The 18,846-nt window shown below is 40.0% G+C and overlaps 1 protein-coding gene across 5 annotated transcripts in view; it reads right to left on the bottom strand.

The window, feature by feature from the left end:
• Positions 1-529: 529 nt before the first annotated feature.
• CHD1L (chromodomain helicase DNA binding protein 1 like) overlaps positions 530-18,846 on the bottom strand; it is an 83,307-nt gene continuing 64,990 nt past the window's right edge. For 2 of the 5 annotated variants that reach the window (XM_034989837.1, XM_034989839.1), the window contains 4 exons: positions 4,941-5,011; positions 2,804-2,918; positions 1,754-1,862; positions 530-860 (listed from right to left, as the gene is read on the bottom strand). In XM_034989837.1, coding sequence (XP_034845728.1) covers positions 785-860; positions 1,754-1,862; positions 2,804-2,918; positions 4,941-5,011 — 371 coding nt within the window. In that variant the 3' untranslated portion in view covers positions 530-784. Of the gene's footprint in view, positions 861-1,753; positions 1,863-2,803; positions 2,919-4,940; positions 5,012-8,979; positions 9,099-18,846 lie in introns of those variants that run through there. The other 3 variants (XR_004676423.1, XR_004676422.1, XM_034989840.1) reach the window with 3 other exon arrangements.

Raw genomic sequence — 18,846 nt, 5'->3', positions numbered from 1 at the left:
ACCCAGGCGCCCCGATAGTCAGCCTCTTAAGACTGAGGCTTTATATACAAAAGTAGGAAAAGCCACAGTTTATATACTGTCTCCCCCCAAGACTCATTCCCTTGGAGTTCTCAGCCCCTGCCCTCCCTAATAACACTAGTCATCATTCTGTGCTTTGTGCCATTCCCACAATTCCCTTTTCTTTAAGCTGAATTCAATTTGGTGGGAAGGGGGAAAGGTGATCCTCTGGTTTCTCTGAAGTCACATTTGACAGGCCTCTAGGCCAATGTTTTGTCTTCTAGAGCTTGATGCTAAGCAGTGTGAAAAGAAGGGCAGGAAGGGCTCCACTCATCTGGATCAGGAATCTCACTTCTCAGTATCTGCCCTGCAGAGTCCTGTCTTCCCAAGGCATAAATGGGCTGAAGGTGCTTCCTTCTCCCACAGCAACCGGTTTCATTTCTCCTTAATCCACAGCCTAGTCCTCTGTAAAGGAGTAAGTCTGATGGAGGGGAAGAAAACTGGATTGAGGAGAAAGAAAGCCATGAAACCATTACAGACAGAAAATTTATTATGCAAGTAACTATGCAAACTGGAGCCCTGGCAAAGTGCCAGAGGACTTTCCCAATTAAGGTGTGCATCCCTGTATTACAGGTACCAAATCAGAGTAACACATCCTGGAGAACAAAATGAGAATTCAGAAAACACAGTTTCTCAGATCTGGACTCCTTTTTGAAACACTCTAATTCAGTAGCTCTGGGCAAATATTAACTGCTTGCTGAATGCTGACTGTGACACTGGCCAACTGTTAAGGCACCATCTGTCCCGAGGAAGAAGAGGACTGTGGTTGAAGAAGAGCTGCCTGGCTTCTAGGAAAGTAATAGCTGATAAGGAGAGTCAAGGAAGATCTACTTCATCACTTTAAAATCAACTTTACTAGAACTGCTACTTTTCTAGTTTAGTAATTATTGAAATATTCACTCTGAAAGTAGCATGCCTTAATTCCCTTTCACTGTATCATAAATTCTTCCAATACTGTTAGTACTCATTACTGCTATTGTTATCTCATTATTAAACTCTTTTGATACTGCTTGAATTGTACAAGCATACAAAACAGGACTTTTCTGCTAAGTTTTTACAGTGATTTACACGTCGTGAAAAACAACACTGTATCGAAGTATATAAGTAAAAAGATGGAGTTTCTTTATGATTGGGGTCAGTTCAGCTTCTAGTGATTTTTTTAGACTCATTGTAATAGTTCAAACAATGCTAACTGATACAGTAAGGAGATCATTAGAAGAAAATACTAGTCTAGCAGTACTAGATTATATCCTAGTGGTCAAAAAGAATTTCACACTGCACCCTAAGAATACATTGAATAGGTTCAAAAGTAAAACAGTTCCCTCATTTAATTGTTTACTTTAGTGAACAGAGCCTTGTCTACAGGCCTGAAGGATCTCTAGAGACCTAATGTGAAAAGATTCAATGTTATCAAATGACAATTATTCACTGAACTCCCCCTCATATACAAATGACAATTATTCAATGAACTCCCAACCCCATATACTCCTAGCTGCTGGAACCCAGAAATGCTTGGGTGTATTCATCTCCTTGGATATGTACAAGTTACAAAGTACTTCTTCGTTTTTGTTTCACTGGTGAAGGGCAGAGTAAAAAATGTGGCAGAAGAAGGCTTGACCTTGATTAGTGATACCAGAAAATCCAAGACCTTTTCTCTGAGCTGAGAGAACACACTAGTAAGATCACAAAAGGATACATGTAAGTTGGGATGCCTTTTGCAGCCAAGTGTTTCCGAATCAGTCGCTCAGTACCATACCAGTTAAAACCTTTCGTGGCATGTCCAATGCGTGGAAGATGAACACTCGCTGTTAAAGAGGAAAAAAATAGATTATGATGTCTTCATTCATCAAAAACTTGATTCAGTATAAAATATACATAAAACTATACTCTTAGTCACTTTGTGGTTTCCAACAGACAAAATGCACATAATCATGGGGTATCCCACACAAAGCATAAAATTACAATGTCAAAAATATTCTGGGGCGGGACTATAATAGGAAAAATTAAGTAATTCTATTAAACACAAAGACCTACAGGCTCTGGAAAGAAGCAAGTACAATGAAAACAGAATATGATCAATGTTGGAGATAAAAACTTTTTTTTTTTTTAAGAGAGAGGGAGGAGGGAAGGGGGAGAGGGAGAATCTGAAGCAGGCTCCATGCTCAGTGCAGAGCTGGAGGCGGGGCTCGATCTCACGACCCTGAGCTCATGACCTGTGCTGAAATTAAGAGTCAGGCACTTAACTGACTGACCCACCCAGGTGCCCCAAAATAAACAGATTCTTTAACAGGTCAATCAGTTCAACAAACTCTGAGTTTTATTTGGAAATAAAACTTCACTCTGACTTTTGGCAGAGAACTGTGGCCTGGGTGCGAAGAGGGGAAGGGGTAGGATAAACAGCATTCCCCAATTGCATCTGACCAGATTACTACATCTCTGGTCTTCTGCTTCCTCATCTGTAAAATCATGACACAAATACCCCAGTGCAGGGAGATGGTCCACAGAGATAATGAAAGTGATCTGGAAAGAAAAACAGGCTAATCAAGATGATGTGGTCCACTTGTGCGGTCTCTTATATGGGGGCTTACCTTTACCATATATATTGAAGGAGGTCTTAACATTTCTCACCATCATGGAACACCACATCAAAAACTAATGATGTAATGTATGGTGATTAACATAACATAAAAAAAAAAAAGTCCTATCACATGCCTGGAAACAGAAAGTCATCTCCTGAAAAGCTTACCTTTCTTTCTCTTTGCTGCTAAATAGATCTTCTTCAGGCCCTCTTCTAGGGCTGCCATCTTAATGCCAGACAGGACATTGGAGCGATCACGGTGCTGAGCCACAATCAAGGCCAACTAGGAGGAACAGCCATCACATGGTTAACATGACCCAAGAAGGCTGCACTGTCAACTAAGTGACCTGCCCGTGGAGGAGGCTTCGTCTCCATCTTCTTTGGAAGCTCTGCCTGGACCATGTCCTACCAAATTCATGACTTAATCTTCTATTGTCATTGTTTTATTTTGTGGTAACTTTATACACAAGCATTTCTTCTTCATTTTAAGGTATGTTAAAACCAGCGTCCAAAACATGCTGTCTTTCCTAAGTGCTCTCAATGGTAAAGAAAGAATTTTTCAGTCTTAGGAGCAGAAAGGACCTTACAGGTTCCTATATCCTGCCCTCTGGCTGATGCTCGAGTCAGCTCCCAACCCCCATCCCATCTCTGTCCTAACCTAAGTGGGGGAGACTGGAGAGAGTGTCAAGGGAGCGTCTGGGACTGACATCCCTACCACCATATGATAACCAGTTGTAAATAGTTTTCTTGAGTCACTGGATTCTGAGCATCTGTGCCATAACCACTGTGTTGTTCACATTTTTTAGCATTTTAGAAATGACTGAAAAAACGAGCAGGCTGAAGCCACTTTGCTGTCAGCCACACAGACCACCAACCTCAAGAAAATATATGTCCCTTTCAGCCCAGTTTCTAAATTACTAAGTCAGTAAGATTTGGCTCTAAATTGAATATGAATTCAGGCCCTTGAGAAAGTCAGGTTAAGTGTGGTTAATAAAACATCTTAGAGGAATTCTAGAGGACTGGTTAAGAGACACTTCAGATGCAAAAAGATAAATTTTTTTTTTTTTTAAGATTTTATTTTTATTTGACAGAGAGAGACACAGCGAGAGAGGGAACACAAGCAGGGGGAGTGGGAGAGGGAGAAGCGGACTTCCCGCCGAGCAGGGTGCCCGAAGCGGGGCTCAATCCCAGGACCCTGGGATCATGACCTGAGCTGAAGGGAGACGCCCAATGACTGAGCCACCCAGGTGCCCCGAGAATTTTTTTTTTTGAAAGAGAAAGCCTGAGTGGGGGGTGGGGCAGAGGGAGAGAATCTTAAGCAGGCTCCATGCTCAGCACAGAGCCCATTGCAGGGCTCAATCTTAGGACTCTGAGATCATGACCTGAGCTGAAACCAAGAGTCGGACGCTTAACTGACTGAGCCACGCAGGTGCCCCCAAAGGAGAATTTTAATATAGGCAGAGGGAACTATGGATCAGCTCCTCTCCCCTGCTTATGGCTGGCTACTAAACACAATCTTTTACACAACTTTTCACATAGTAAATGATGAAATGCTTGGAGTTCTGAGTCATGTTTTCTTATTCAGTGTTTCCTGAGCATTTCCTATAAGCTGGTACTCTGTGAGGTATTGAGGATAAAACGACAGGATGAGTCCACACTCTTAGGAGGAGCCTGCCTAAGGTATGTGCCGAGAACAAGCAAGTTAAAGGACAGTGTTCCAGGGGCTGTGATGGACAGAAGCAAGGAGGATGGAGGGAGTGTGGTGGAGTGTGAGGCCCAACCTGCTTGTTATGGGTTGAATTGGGTCCTCTCAAATTCCTATGTTGAAGCCCTAACCCTCAGTACTTTAGAATGTGACTGTGTGTGCAGACAGGGCCTAAGAAAATAAATTAAAATGAGGCCATTAGGGTGGTGCCTGATCCAGTCTGACTTCTGTGCTTACAGGAAGAAATTTGGACATAGACTGAGACACCAGTGATGTGCACACAGAGAGGAAAGACCGTGTGAGGAAACACACAGGTGGCCACCCCTAAGCCAAGGAGAAAGGCCTCAGAGGAAATCAGCCCTGCCAGCACCTTAATCTTGGCCCAGTAGCTTCCAGAACTGCGAAGAAATTAATCTGTTTTCTAAGCCACCTAGTTGGTGATGTTTTATAACAAACTATAGAAATGATTTCTGAAAGTATAGTTTTGGTGTTTTATTATGACAGCCCATGCAACTAAAGGCCAGCAGGAACAGGAGAGGTTTTAGGAGGAGGTGATGTGAGCCAAAATTTAGGTCTGATAAGAGGTGTTTTTTTACTTACCAAATCTTGCCCTTTGTTTCTTGACTCTTTATCATCAATAGGAAATAAAAGGACGCCTCCCAAATTCAAGTCTGAGGTAAAATAAAAGAGCAACAGACAGAAGGTGAGGTTCACTCTGGACTGAGACCCCTGAAGAGGGACTCTTGTGAATGCCCCGACTCCTTTCCTTTTTGGCCAATCAGGTTGCAATCTCACTTTTTCTCACTCTCTTAGCTTCAGTCACTGCCTTTGCCAGGCACTCACATGATCCACTCCTGAGGGGTTTTTTTTTTGGCTCAAAAACTTTCATTTTGTTAATGTTTTATTGTGGTAAAATATACCTAACATAAAACTTACCATTGTAACCATTTTTAGGCTCACAGCTCAGTAGCATCAAGTACCATCACACTGCTATGCAATCAATCTCCACAACTCTCTTCACCTTGCGAAACTGACACTCCATACTCATTAAACATCTTCTCCCCATCTCCCCTACAACCACCACTTTTACTTTCTACCTCTTGAATCTACTGGAGTTACTTCATCTAAGTGGGTTCACACAATACTTGTGTGTTTTTTTTTTTTTTTTTTTTGACGACTGCCTTATTTTACTTGGCATAATGTCCCCAGGATTCATCCATGTTGTAGCATGTGTCAGAATTTCCTGGTTTCCAAGGCTGAATAATAGCTCACTGTATACCGCACTGTTTATCTATCCATCCATCAGACACCTGGGTTGCTTCCACCTTTAGGCCATTGTGAATAATGCAACATGGGTGTACAAATATCTGTTTGAGTCCCTGCCTACAGTTCTTACAAGAGGGATTGATGGATCATATGGTAACTTTATTCTTAATTTTTTCAGGAAACACCATACTGTTTTCCATAGCAGCTCCATCATTTTACATTCACACCATCATCACAAGTGTTCTAATTTCTCCACATCCTCACAAGCACTTGTTATTGTCTATTTTTTGAGATTAACTGACATATAATATTGTGTAAGTTTAAGGTGTACAGCATATTGATTTTCACATTTATACTGCAATACAATTGCCTCTGTAGCATGAGCTAACATCTCAATAACATCCCATAACTGTCACTCCTTCTAGTGGTGGGAACAATTAACGACCTAGTCTCTTAGCAATTTTAAGGTTTACAATAAAGTTCTGTTGTCTGTAGTCCCTGCACTGTGTATCAGACCTCTAGGACTTAGTTATCTCGTAAGTGCAATTATGTACCGTTAAACATTATCTCTACCATTTTTGCCACCCCAGCCCCTGGTAACCACCATTTCATTCTGGGTTTTTTTTTTTTTTAGTTTCAGATTCCACATTAAGGGATGTATGTGTGTGTGTGTGTATACATCTTCTTCATCCATTCATTTGTTGACAGACACTTAAGTTGTTTCCATATCTTGGCTATTGTGAATAATGCAGAAATCAACATGGGAATGCAGATATCTCTTTGATAACCTGTTTTCATTTCCTTTGAATATATACCCAAAAGTGGGATTACTAGATCATATGATAGCTCTAATTGTAATTTTTTGAGGAACCTCTCTACTGTTTTCCATAGTAACTGCACCAGTTTGCATTCCCACCAACTGTGTATCAAAGTTCTTCTCTCCACATCCTCATCAATACTTATTATCTCTTGTCTTCTTGATGATAGCCATTCTGACAGGTGTGAGGTCATATTTCATTGTAGTTTTGATTTGCATTTCCCTGATGATTACTGATGTTGAGCATCTTTTCATGTCCCAGTTGGCCATCTGTACAATCTTCTTTGGAAGAATTAATCGGACTTTTTTTTCTGTTGAGTTGTCCAAGTTCTTTGTAAATGCTGAATAGTAACCCCTTATCCAATATATGGTTTTCAAATATTCTCTTCCCTTCTGTAGGTTGCCTTTCCATTTTGTTTTTTTCTTTTGAAGTGCAGAAGCTTTTAAGTTTGATGTTGTCCCACTTACTGATTTTTTTCCTTTACTTTTTTGGGGGGGACTTTATTTATTTTTATTATGTTATGTTATATTATTATGTTATGTTAATCACAAATTATATTATTTATATAATTTGTATTATAATAATATAATTTATAATATAATTTATATTTATATATATTTATAATATATATTATACACATATATAATCACAAATTATTTTATTATGTTATATTATTATATTATGTTATGTTAATCACCATACATTACATCATTAGTTTTTGATGTAGTGTTTCTCAGAGTCCATAGTCTCTCATGGTTCGTCTCCCCCTCCAATTTTCCCCCTTCATTTTTCCCTTCCTGCTATCTTCTTCTTTTTTAACATATAATGTATTATTTGTTTCAGAGGTACAGGTCTGTGATTCAACAGTCTTACACAATTCACAGCACTCACCATAGCACATACCCTCCCCAGTGTCTATCACCCAGCCACCCCATCCCTCCCACCCCCCACCACTCCAGCAACCCTCAGTTTGTTTCCTGAGATTAAGAATTCCTTGTATCAGTGAGATCATATGATACATGTCTTTCTTGGTTTCTCTTCAGATCGCATAAATCTTTTTTTTTCCTTTACTTTTGTTCTTTTGGTGTCCTCCACAAAAAATTACTGCCAAGGCCAATCTCAAGGAACTTCTTCCCTCGTTTTCTTCTAGGAGTTTTATGGCATCAGGTCTTATGTTTAAGTCTTTGATCCATTTTGAGATAATTTTTGTGAGTGGAGTAAGGTAGGGGTCCCAATTTCATTTTCCTGCATGTGGCTATCCAGTTTTCCCAACATCATTTGCCCCAAAAGACTACATTTTCCCTATTGGATGTTCCTGGCTCCTTTACCAAGTATCAGTTGGCAATGTATGTAGAGGTTTAAATCTGGGGTCCTGTATTCTGTTCCACTGATCTAAGTGTCTATTTTTATGCTGGTACCATACCGTTTTAATTATTATCACTTTGTAGGATAGTTTGAAATCAGGAAGTGTGATGCATCCTGCTTTGTTCTTCTTTCTAATGATTGCTTTGGCTATTCAAGATCTTTTTTGGTTTCATTCATATTTTAGGATTTATTCTATTGCTGTAGAAAATGCTACTGGAATTTTGATAGGGATTGCATTAAATCCAGAGATGGCTTTGTGGAGCATGACCATTTTAATGATATTTCACAATCACTGATCAGAAGAGTTAATATCTTTTCAATTGTTCATGTCTTCCTCAATTTCTTTAAACAAAGACTTGTAATTTTGATTGTCTAAATCTTTTACTTCCTTGGCTAAACTAATTCTTAGATATTTTATTGTGTTTGATGTTAGGGTGAATGGATATTTTCTTCATTTCTTTTTCAGATATTTCATTGCTAGTGCATAGAGAAGGAACTGATTTGTGTGTTGATTTTAGATCCTGCAACTTTACTGAATTCATTGACTACATCCAATAGTTCTTTTTCCAACTGATTAAATCCAATATATTGAGAATTTGGGATTTTCAATATACAAGATCACATCATCTGCAAACAATGACAATTCTTTTTCCTCTCTGATTTGGATACCTTTTAATTTGTCTTGCCTGACTACTCTAGCTAGGACTGCCGGTATTATGTTAAATAAGAATGAGGAGAATAGGCAGGCACCCCTGTCTTGTTCCTGATTTTAGAGGAAAAGCTTTTGATTTTTCTCTGTTGAATACAATATTAACCGTGGGTAACATATATGGTTTTATTATGTTGATGTATGTTCCTCCTATACTTATTCTATTGAGGGTTTTTACCATGAAAAGATGTTGTATTTTGTCAAATGCTTTTACTTCATCTGTTGAGAAGTTTAATGATTTTTGTCTTTCATTCCACTAATATGGTGTACCACATTTGATTTGCATATGATGAACTATCCCTGCATGCCAGGGAGAAATCCCACTTGGTCATGGTGTGTAATCCTTTTAATGAGTTCTTAGGTTTGGTTTGCTAATATTTTTTTTTGAGAATTTTTGCTTCAATATTCATTAGGATATCGGTCTACAGTTTTCTTTTCTTATAGTATCCTTACCTGGCTTTGGTATCAGGGTAATACTGACCTCACAGAATGAGTTTGAAAGTGTTCCCTCCCCTTCAATTTTTCTGGAGGAGTCTGAGAAGGGTTAGCATTAATTCTTCTTAAAATTTTGGTAAAACTCGTCCATGAAGGAATCTGGTCCTGGAAGGTTTTTAAACCCTGAGTCAATCTCCTAACTCATAATCAGTCTGTTCAAACTGTATTTTTTTTTTAAATTTATTTATTATTATATTTATTTATTTATTATTTATTTATTTAATTTTATTATGTTATGTTAGTCACCAAACAATACATCATTAGTTTTTGATGTAGTGATCCATCATCCATTGCTTTTGTATAACACCCATTGCTCCATGCAGTAGGTGCCCTCCTTAATACCCATCACCAGGCTAAACAATCCCCCTCCCCTCTAAAACCCTGTTTGTTTCTCAGGTCCACAGTCTCTCAGGGTTCATCTCTCCCTCCAGTGCTCCCCCCCCCATTTTTCCCTTCCTTCTCCTAATGTCCTCCATGTAGTTCCTTATGTTCCACAAATAAGTGAAACCATATGATAATTGACTTTCTCTGCTTGACTTATTTCACTTAGCATAATCTCCTCCAGTCCCATCCATGTTGATGTAAAAGTTGGGTATTCATCTTTTCTGATGGCTGAGTAATATTCCATTGTATATATGGACCACATCTTCTTTATCCATTCATCTGTTGAAGGACATCTTGGCTCTTTCCACAGTTTGGCTATTGCGGACATTGCTGCTATGAACACTGGGTGCATATGGCCCTTCTTTTCATTACATCTGTCTTTAGGGTAAATACCCAGGAGTGCAATTGCTGGGTCATAGGGTAGCTCTATTTTTAAATTTTTGAGGAACCTCCACACTGTTTTTCCAAAGTGGCTGTACCAACTTGCATTCCCACCAACAGTGTAAGAGGGTTCCCCTTTCTCCACAATCTCTCCAACATTTGTTGTTTCTTTCCCTGTCCATTTTGGTCATTCTCACTGGTGTAAGGTGGTATCTCAGTGTGGTTTTGATTTGGATTTCCCTGATGGCTAATGATGATGAACATTTTTTCATGTGTCTGTTAGCCATTTATATGTCTTCTTCAGAGAAGTGTCTTTTCATATCTTCTGCCCCCTTTTTGGCTTAGTTTTTTGGGTGTTGAGTTTGAGAAGTTCTTTATAGATCTTGGATACCAGGCCTTTATCTGTAGTGTCATTTGCAATTATCTTCTCCCATTCTGTGGGTTGCCTCTTTGTTTTGTTGACTGTTTCCTTTGCTGTGCAGAAGCTTTTTATCTTGATGAAGTCCCAAAAGTTCATTTTTGCTTTTGTTTCACTAACTTTTGGAGATGTATCTTGAAAGAAGTTGCTGTGGGCGATGTCAAAGAGGTTACTGCCTATGCTCTCTTCTAGGATTTTGATGGATTCCTGTCTCACATTGAGGCCTTTCATCCACTTTGAGTTTATCTTTGTGAATGGTGTTACAGAATGGTCAAGTTTCATTCTTCTGCATGTGGCTGTCCAATTTTCCCAGCACCATTTATTGAAAAGACTGTCTTTTTTCCATTGCATGTTTCTTCCTGCTTTATCAAAGATTATTTGACCATAGAGTTGAGGGTCCATGTCTGGGCTCTCTAGTCTGTTCCATTGGTCTATATGTCTGTTTTTGTGCCAGTACCATGCTGTCTTGGTGATCACAGCTTTGTAATATAGCTTGAAATCGGGCAACGTGATGCCCCCAGCTTTGTTTTTCTTTTTCAACATTTCCTTGGCGATTCGGGGTCTTTTCTGATTCCATACAAATTTTAGGATTATTTGTTCCAGCACTTTGAAAAATGTCATTGGAATTTTGATCAGGATGGCATTGAAGGTATAGATTGCTCTGGGTAGCACAGACATTTTAACAATGTTTATTCTTCCGATCCATGAGCATGGAATATTTTTCCATCTTTTTGTGTCTTCTTCAATTTCTTTCATGAGTCTTTTGTAGTTCCTAGAGTATAGATCCTTTACCTCTTTGGTTAGGTTTTTTCTATCTTATGGTTTTTGGTGCTATTGTAAATAGAATCGTTTCTCTAATTTCTCTTCTACAGTTGCGTTGTTAGTGTATAAGAAAGCAACTGATTTCTGTGCATTGATTTTGTATCCTGCCACATTACTGAATTGCTGGATGAGTTCTAGTAATTTGGGGGTGGAGTCTTTTGGGTTTTCCACATAAAGTGTCATGTCGTCTGCGAAAAGAGAGAATTTGACTTCTTCTTTGCCAATTTGAATACCTTTTATTTCTTTTTGTTGTCTGATTGCTGTTGCTAGGACTTCTAGTACTATGTTGAACAACACTGGTGAGAGTGGGCATCCTTGACATGTTCCTGATCTTAAGGGAAAGGCTCTCAGCTTTTCCCCATTGAGGATGATATTCACTGTGGGTTTTTCATAGATGGATTTTATGAACTTGAGGAATGTTCCCTCTATCCCTATACTCTGGAGAGTTTTAATCAGGAAAGGATGCTGTATTTTGTCAAATGCTTTTCCTGCATCAATTGAGAGGACCATATGGTTCTTCTCTCTCCTCTTATTAATGTGTTCTATCACATTGATTGATTTGCGAATGTTGAACCACCTTTGCATCCGGGGGATATATCTCATTTGATCGTGGTCGTTTAATGTATTGTTGGATCCTATTAGCTAGAATTTTGTTGAGGATTTTGGAATCCATATTCATCAGGGATATCGGTCTGAAATTCTCCTTTTTGATGGGGTCTTTGCCTGGTTTGGGGATTAAGGTAATGCTGGCCTCATAGAATGAGTTTGGAAGTTTTCCTTCTGTATCTATTTTTTGAAAGAGCTTCAGTAGAATAGGTATTATTTCTTCTTTGAATAGTTGGTAGAATTCCCCAGGAAATCCATCAGGCCCTGGACGCTTGTCTTTTGGGATGTTTTGGATGTTTTGGATCACTGCTTCAATCTCGTTACTGGTTATTGGCCTATTCAGGTTGTCAATTTCTTCCTGTTTCACTCTTGGCAGCTTATAGGTTTCCAGGAAGGCCTCCATTTCATCCAGATTGCTCAGTTTCTTGGCATATAGTTGTTGATAATAATTTCTAATAATTGTTTCTATTTCCTTGGTGTTAGTTGTGATCTCTCCCCCTTCATTCATAATTTTATTAATTTGGGTCCTTTCTCTTTTCTTTTGGATAAGTCTGGCCAGTGGTTTATCGATCTTATTAGTTCTTTCAAGGAACTTATTAGTTCTTTCAAGTTTCAACGAAACTTCTAGTTTCGTTGATCTGATCTACTGTGTTTCTGGTTTTTAATTCATTGATTTCTGCTCTAATTTTAATTATTTCTCTTAGAATGTGTGACTTAGGCATCGTTTGTTGCTTTTTCTCTAGTTCTTTAAGGTGTAGAGTTAGTTGGTGAATTCGGGATTTTTCTATTTTTTTGAGTGAGGCTTGGATGGCTATGTATTTCCCCCTTAGGACCGCTTTTGCAGTATCCTATAGGTTTTGGACCGATGTGTTTTCGTTCTCATTGATTTCCATGAATTGTTTAAATTCTTTGATTTCCTGGTTGACCCAAACATTCTTGAGCAGAGTGGTCTTTAGCTTCCAAGTGTTTGAATTTCTGCCAAATTTTTTCTTGTGTTGAGTTCCAGTTTTAGAGCATTGTGGTCTGAGAATATGCAGGGAATAATCTCAATCTTTTGATATCAGTTGAGACCTGATTTGTGACCCAGTATATGGTCTATTCTGGAGAAAGTTCCATGTGTGTTCGAGAAGAATGAGTATTCTGTTGTTTTAGGGTGTAATGTTCTGTAAATATCTATGAGGTCCATCTGGTCCAGTGTATCATTCAAAGCTCTTGTTTCCTTGATTTTCTGCTTAGATGATTTGTCCATTGCTGAGAGTGGAGTATTGAGGTCTACAATTAACGTATCATTATCAATATGACTCTTTATTTTGGTTAACAGTTGGCTTATATAGATGGATGCTCCCATGTTAGGGGCATAGATATTTACAATTGTTAGATCTTCTTGTTGGATAGACCCTTTAAGAATGATATAGTGTCCTTCTGTGTCTCGTATTACAGACTTTAGTTTAAAATCTAATTTGTCTGATATAAGAATTGCTACCCCAGCTTTCTTTTGAGGTCCGCTGGCCTGGAAGATGGATCTGCATCCCTTCACTTTCAGTGTGGATGTACCTTTAGGTTCAAAATGAATCTCTTGTAGACAGCATATGAATGGGTCCTGTCTTTTTATCCAATCTGCAACCCTGTGCCATTTTATGGGAGCGTTTAGGCCATTCACGTTGAGAGTGATTATTGAAAGATATGAATTAATTGTCATCATGTTGCCTGTGAAGACGTTGTTTTTATAGATTGTCCCTGTAAATTTCTGTTGTAGATCACTCTTGGGGTCTTTCTCCTTTTATAGAACCCCCCTTAATATTTTTTGCAGGGCTGGCTTAGTGGTCACATATTCTTTCAGTTTCTGCCGGTCATGGAAGCTCTGCATCTCTCCATCCATTCTAAATGTAAGCCTTGCCGGATAAAGTATTCTTGGCTGCATGTTCTTCTCATTTAGTACCCTGAATATGTCTTGCCAGGCCTCTCTGGCTTGCCAGGTCTCTGTGGATAGGTCTGACGTTATTCTGATGTTCCTCCCTCTGTACGTAAGGAATCTCTTCCCCCTAACTGCCCTAAGATGGTTTCCTTGGTTCTAAGATTTGCAAGTTTTACTATTACATGCTGGTGTGTTGGCCTGTTTTCCTTGATCTTAGGAGGGGTCCTCTCTGCCTGTAGGACTCGAATGTTTGTTTCATTCCCCAGATTAGGGAAGTTCTCAGCTATGATATGCTCAAATACATCTTCTAGTCCTCTCTCTCGTTCCATTCTCTCCAGGATTCCAATGATTCTGACATTGGAATGTTTCATGGTGTCACTTATTTCTCTGATTCTATTTTCATGGATTCTGAGTTGTTTTTCCCTGGCCTCCTCTTTTCCCTTTTTATCTATTATATTGTCTTCCAGGTCGCTTATTCGCTCTTCTGCCTCACTTACCCTAGCTGTTAGATTACCTAGATTGGATTGGATCTCATTGATAGCATTTTTAAGTTCTGCCAATTCAGCTTTCATTTCTGCCCTTAGAGACTCTATGTTGCCAATAATTGATTTCTCCATTCTAGCCATTGTCTTCACAATTGCTAGCCTGAATTCCATCTCTGACATCTTGGTTATATCTGCATCCATTTGTAAATCTGCAGCATAAATCATAATCTCTGAGTTTTTTCTGTTTTGGGGGCTCCTCCTCCTAGTCATTCTGTTGATGGGTGTTTGAGGGAATGTATAGAGTCCAAATTATTGACCAGAACCCAAGCAAGATGCACCTGTTTTCTTGGGACCTTAGGGTTGCTGGCCTCTTGTTTTCCCAGCCTGTCTTCTGGGGGAGGGGCCTGCCACACTGTGACTCAGGCAACCCTGTGTGGGCGGAGTTGCCCTGCGCCCTGTGGTGGGGGATGGGCTCAGTGGGAATCAGTGTTTGGGGCTTTTGTTCTCCTGCGCCTTTCCCTGGCGGCTTTCCACACTGTCTCCGTTTCTGTCTGTGCTGCTATAAATTGCAGCGTCCTGGGTTGTGCGCCCCTCCACAGCGCTCCCAGTCCTGCCTCTAGGTTGAGGGGACGTCTGTGCCCTTTGGGCTTCTAAAACTGCCAGCCACTCCCAGTTTGCATGCACGTGACCCCGCCGCTCCAGGTTTCCATTCTGGGGGCTGCATTTCGCTCACGCACGACCCCGCCACTCTGGGTTTCCACCCCGGGGGCTGCCCTAAAGTCCTTTCTCCGCCGCTACTGGTCTGCGAGTCTGTGCCCATCCACAGTGTGCGAGGCTGTCACTTACCGGTGGTGTAGGATCCCCACGGCCAGGCACTCTCCCACTGCCATTTATCCTCTGATATCTGCCCGCAGAATCACGGCTCTCCGCTTCGTACCTCAAAACCAACCGCCTGCAATATTCTGTTTGTAGAGATCCAGATCTTCTTACATCTCAGGCTGGTTTTGTGGGTGCTCAGAGTGGGTGCTCTGGTAGATATCCAGCTCAATTGCGGGGACCAGTTGAAATAGGGTCCCCTACTCCTCTGCCATCTTTCCCCCCTCCTGTTCAAACTTCATATATCTTTCTGCTTCAGTCTTAGTAGGTTGTAGGACTATGAAATTTATCCATTTTTTCTAGATTATCTAATTTGTTGGTGTAAAATTGTTCACAGTAGTGACTTATGATCTTAATGTTTTTCTGCAGTGTCAGCTATAATTTCTCCTCTTTCATTTCTGACTTTGAGTCTTCTCTCTTTTTTCTTAGTCTTGTTAAAGGTTTGTCAATTTTATCTTTTCAAAAAACCAGCTCGTAAGAGTCAGTGATCTTCTCTATTGATTTATTTCAGATCTCTTATTTATTTCAGATCTGATCTTTATTTCCTTCCTTCTGCTAACTTTGGGCTTACTTTGCTCTTCTTTTTTTAGCTTCTGTGGTATAAAGTTAGGCTGTTTATTTGAAATATCCTTTCTTAACATAAGCATTTATTGCTACCAACTTCCCTGTCGGAAATGCTTTTGCAGCATCCATCAGTGTTTGGTATGTTGTGTTCCCATTTGTTTCGAGATATTCTTTGGTCTGCCTTTTGACTTCTTCTTTGACTCACTGGTTGTTCAGGAGTGTGCTGTTTAGTTTCCACCTATTTGGAGATTTTCTAACTTGCCTCATTAAAAATTTCTAGTTTCATACCATTGTGGTTGGAAAGGATACTTGGTATTATTTCAGTCTTATTTTGCTATGACTTGTTTTGTGCTCTATTCTTGAAAATGTTCCACGTGTACTTGAGAAAAATGTGTATTTTGTTGCTGTTGGATGAAATTTTCTATAGATGTCTATTAGGTCAATTTGATGTACTATTTGGTCCAAGTCTATCTCCTTGTTGCTTTTCTTTCTGGATGATCTGCATTGCTGAAAGTGATATATCAAAGTCCCCTACTATTATTGCACTGTTGTCTATTTCTCCCTTCATACCTGTTAATATTTGTTAAATATATTTAGGTCCTCTGATGTTGGGTGAATATATACTATTGTTATACCTTCTTGATGCATTGATCCCTTTATCATTATATAATGACTTTGTCTCTTGCTACCATTTTGGTTTAAAGTCTACTTTGTCTGATGCAAGGATAGCCACACCCCCCCTTTCTTTAGTTCCTACCTGCAGAGAGTATCTTTCTTCATTCCTTCACTTTGAATCTATGTGTGTTTTTAAGGCTCAAGTTGGTCTCTTGTAGGCAGCAATTAGCTGTGTCCTGTTTTTTGTTTTTTCCATCAGCCACTGTGCCTTTTGCTTGGTGAATTCAAGCAAATTCCATTGTATTTCCATTGTTTCTTTTTCCCTCTGTTTCTGTCTACCTTCATAAACTGGTTATTTTCTGTGGTGTATGCTCCATTTCCTCTTTGTCTCTTGTGGATCCACTCTAGGTTTTTGTTATGTTGTTACCATAAAACACCTTACAGATAAAACAGTCCATCTTAAGCTGACAGCAACTTATGTTCAGTCACCTATTAAGGCTCTCCCTTTTATTCCTTTTATCCCTTTTTACCTCTTTTTATGTTGTGTATTTATTAATGGTTCTTTTTACTATTCTTTTCCTTTAACCTTTATACTGGAGTTGAATGGTTAACGCACCATCCTATTATAGATTACAGTTACCTAACTCTGTTTTTCACTTTTACTAGTGTGTTGTGTACTTCCATGTTTTCGTGATACTGATCAGTACCTTTTCATTTCTGCTTAAAGAACTCCTTTCAGCATCTTGCAAGGCAGGTCTAGTGGTAGTGAACTCCCTCAGCTTTTGTCTGGGATATCTTATCTGCAAGATAACTTGGCCAGATACATACAGTATCCTTAGTTGGCAGTCTTTATCTTTCAACACCAAATGTCGTTCCACTCTCTCCTGGCCTGTAGTTTCTGCTGAGAAATCTGTCAGCCTAATGAGGGTCCTTTCTAGGTTATGTCCTTTTCCCCCCTGGCTTCTTTTTCATTGATTTTTCAGTTTCATTATAATGTGTCTTGGGAAGGCCTTTCTACATTGAGATAATGGGGTGATCTATTAGCTTTGTGGACTTATATGTCCCAATCTTTCCCCAGGTTTGGGCCGTTCTCAGCTATCATTTCTTTAAATAAACTCTGCCCTCTTCCTCTCTTCCTTTTCTGGAAGCCTGCTTATTCTGATATTTGTCTTACTCTGATAGTTGTCTTTTTGATCCAATCCCACAGCTCTTACTTAATCTCTATTCTTTCACCTCTTCTGTGTTATTTCAAAATCCCTATCCTCCAAGTCATTTATTCTTTCTTCCATCTGGTCTGCCCCGCTACAGCTGCTCTCTATTGTAGTCTTCACCTCATTCATCAAATTCTTCAGCTCCAGAATTTGTTTGGTTCTCTTCTACGGAACAGAACTCATTCTGTTCATGTTTTACTCCTGATTTCAATGAATTGCCATAAGTTTTCTTGCAACTCATTGAGTTTACTCATAACTGCTATTCTGAATTCTTTATCAGTTAGATTGCAATATTCTGTGCCTTTGAGCTTGGTTGCTGGAGAACTGTCATTTTCTTTCTGTGATGCCATATTTCCTTGATTTTTCACATTCCTCATAGTTATGCACTGCTGCTTTTGCATTTGAAGTAGCAGATACCTCCTTAACTCTGTGCTCACTGCTTTCAGCAGATGGTTTTATGTTCTGTGGTACTGTCACTGAGTTATTCCTTGTGTTTTTGAGGTATACCTGCTCCGCACTTCTTGCTCTCTCGGGGCCAAATTTTTAAGCCTTTGTGTCATCTTTGGATGTTATAATTCAGCAAGCTGCCTCTTGGAAACAGCATTCTAGAAGAGCTATACATAGCTCAGGTTTGTGGTTTTTTCCTTGACTGACTACCAAGGCCTGTTCTGAGTGTGCTCTCTGTCTACCAGAGCTCGCTCTCACACACACATTTGGGAGCCTGTACAAACAGGTGGCAGCAGAGTCAGAGGAAGTGTGAGTTTAACACTCAGGGTTTTGTGAGAGCCTGTGGACCCAGTAGGGAGATCCTGTGTGTGGTACTCCCAAAGACTGTGGCTGAACTTCCTGTTGAGCACAAACCCTCTGACACCATATAAAATTCAGATCTGCCTCCTCCCAGTCACAGAACTCCCACCTTAGTACTGTGGGTGCTGGCAGAGAGAAATGGGTTTCTCCAGCTGTGTTCCATCTGCCTGGGACAGCTAGGAGTTTACTCACCACTTTCCTTTCCCCCGACAGGACAGATCACCTCCACCAACTACATCAGTCCATTCAGTGTTTCCCTGGGGGAAAGGCTGCAGCAGGAGAGTTTCTCTTACGACCTCCACTGTGACCAACTCCTATTTTTGTTTTTCTCTTTCCTTACTTCTCCAGTGATATGCTGGAGTCTTCCCCGCAGGAAAACTGGATTTCTGAGTTCTGTCTCATGCATGAGTACCTGCCCGGTGAGCACTCATCCGATTTTTCCCTGACGGTGGCAAGAGGGGTCTAGGCAGTTGTGCTGGCTCCGTAGCCTGCATGGAGGTCTTCTGTCTCTTATGGGTTGGCAGTGGTGGGCAAGCCTCCTCTCAGGTCCTTTGGAGTAGGTGCTAGGTCCCCATCCTGCCTCCCTCACATTGGATCCTCACAAGGATCCAAACAGGCATTCCTCGGTCTTCATTTCTAGTTCTGACCTCTCCTGAATTCTCTGCTTTTCCAACTGCCCAATCAATAGCTAGATCTCAGTTATTTTAACCTGTCAAACCTTTCTATCAGTGATCTATCTTAGTAGAAAGAGTATTCCTTCTAAGTCCTT

Source organism: Mirounga leonina, unplaced genomic scaffold (assembly GCF_011800145.1).
Source record: "Mirounga leonina isolate KUSES-001 unplaced genomic scaffold, KU_Mleo_1.0 Mir_493, whole genome shotgun sequence".
NCBI classification, from domain to species: Eukaryota; Metazoa; Chordata; class Mammalia; order Carnivora; family Phocidae; genus Mirounga; species Mirounga leonina.
Note: the sequence above shows the minus strand (reverse complement) of the source record. Positions and strands in the feature narration are given on the sequence as shown.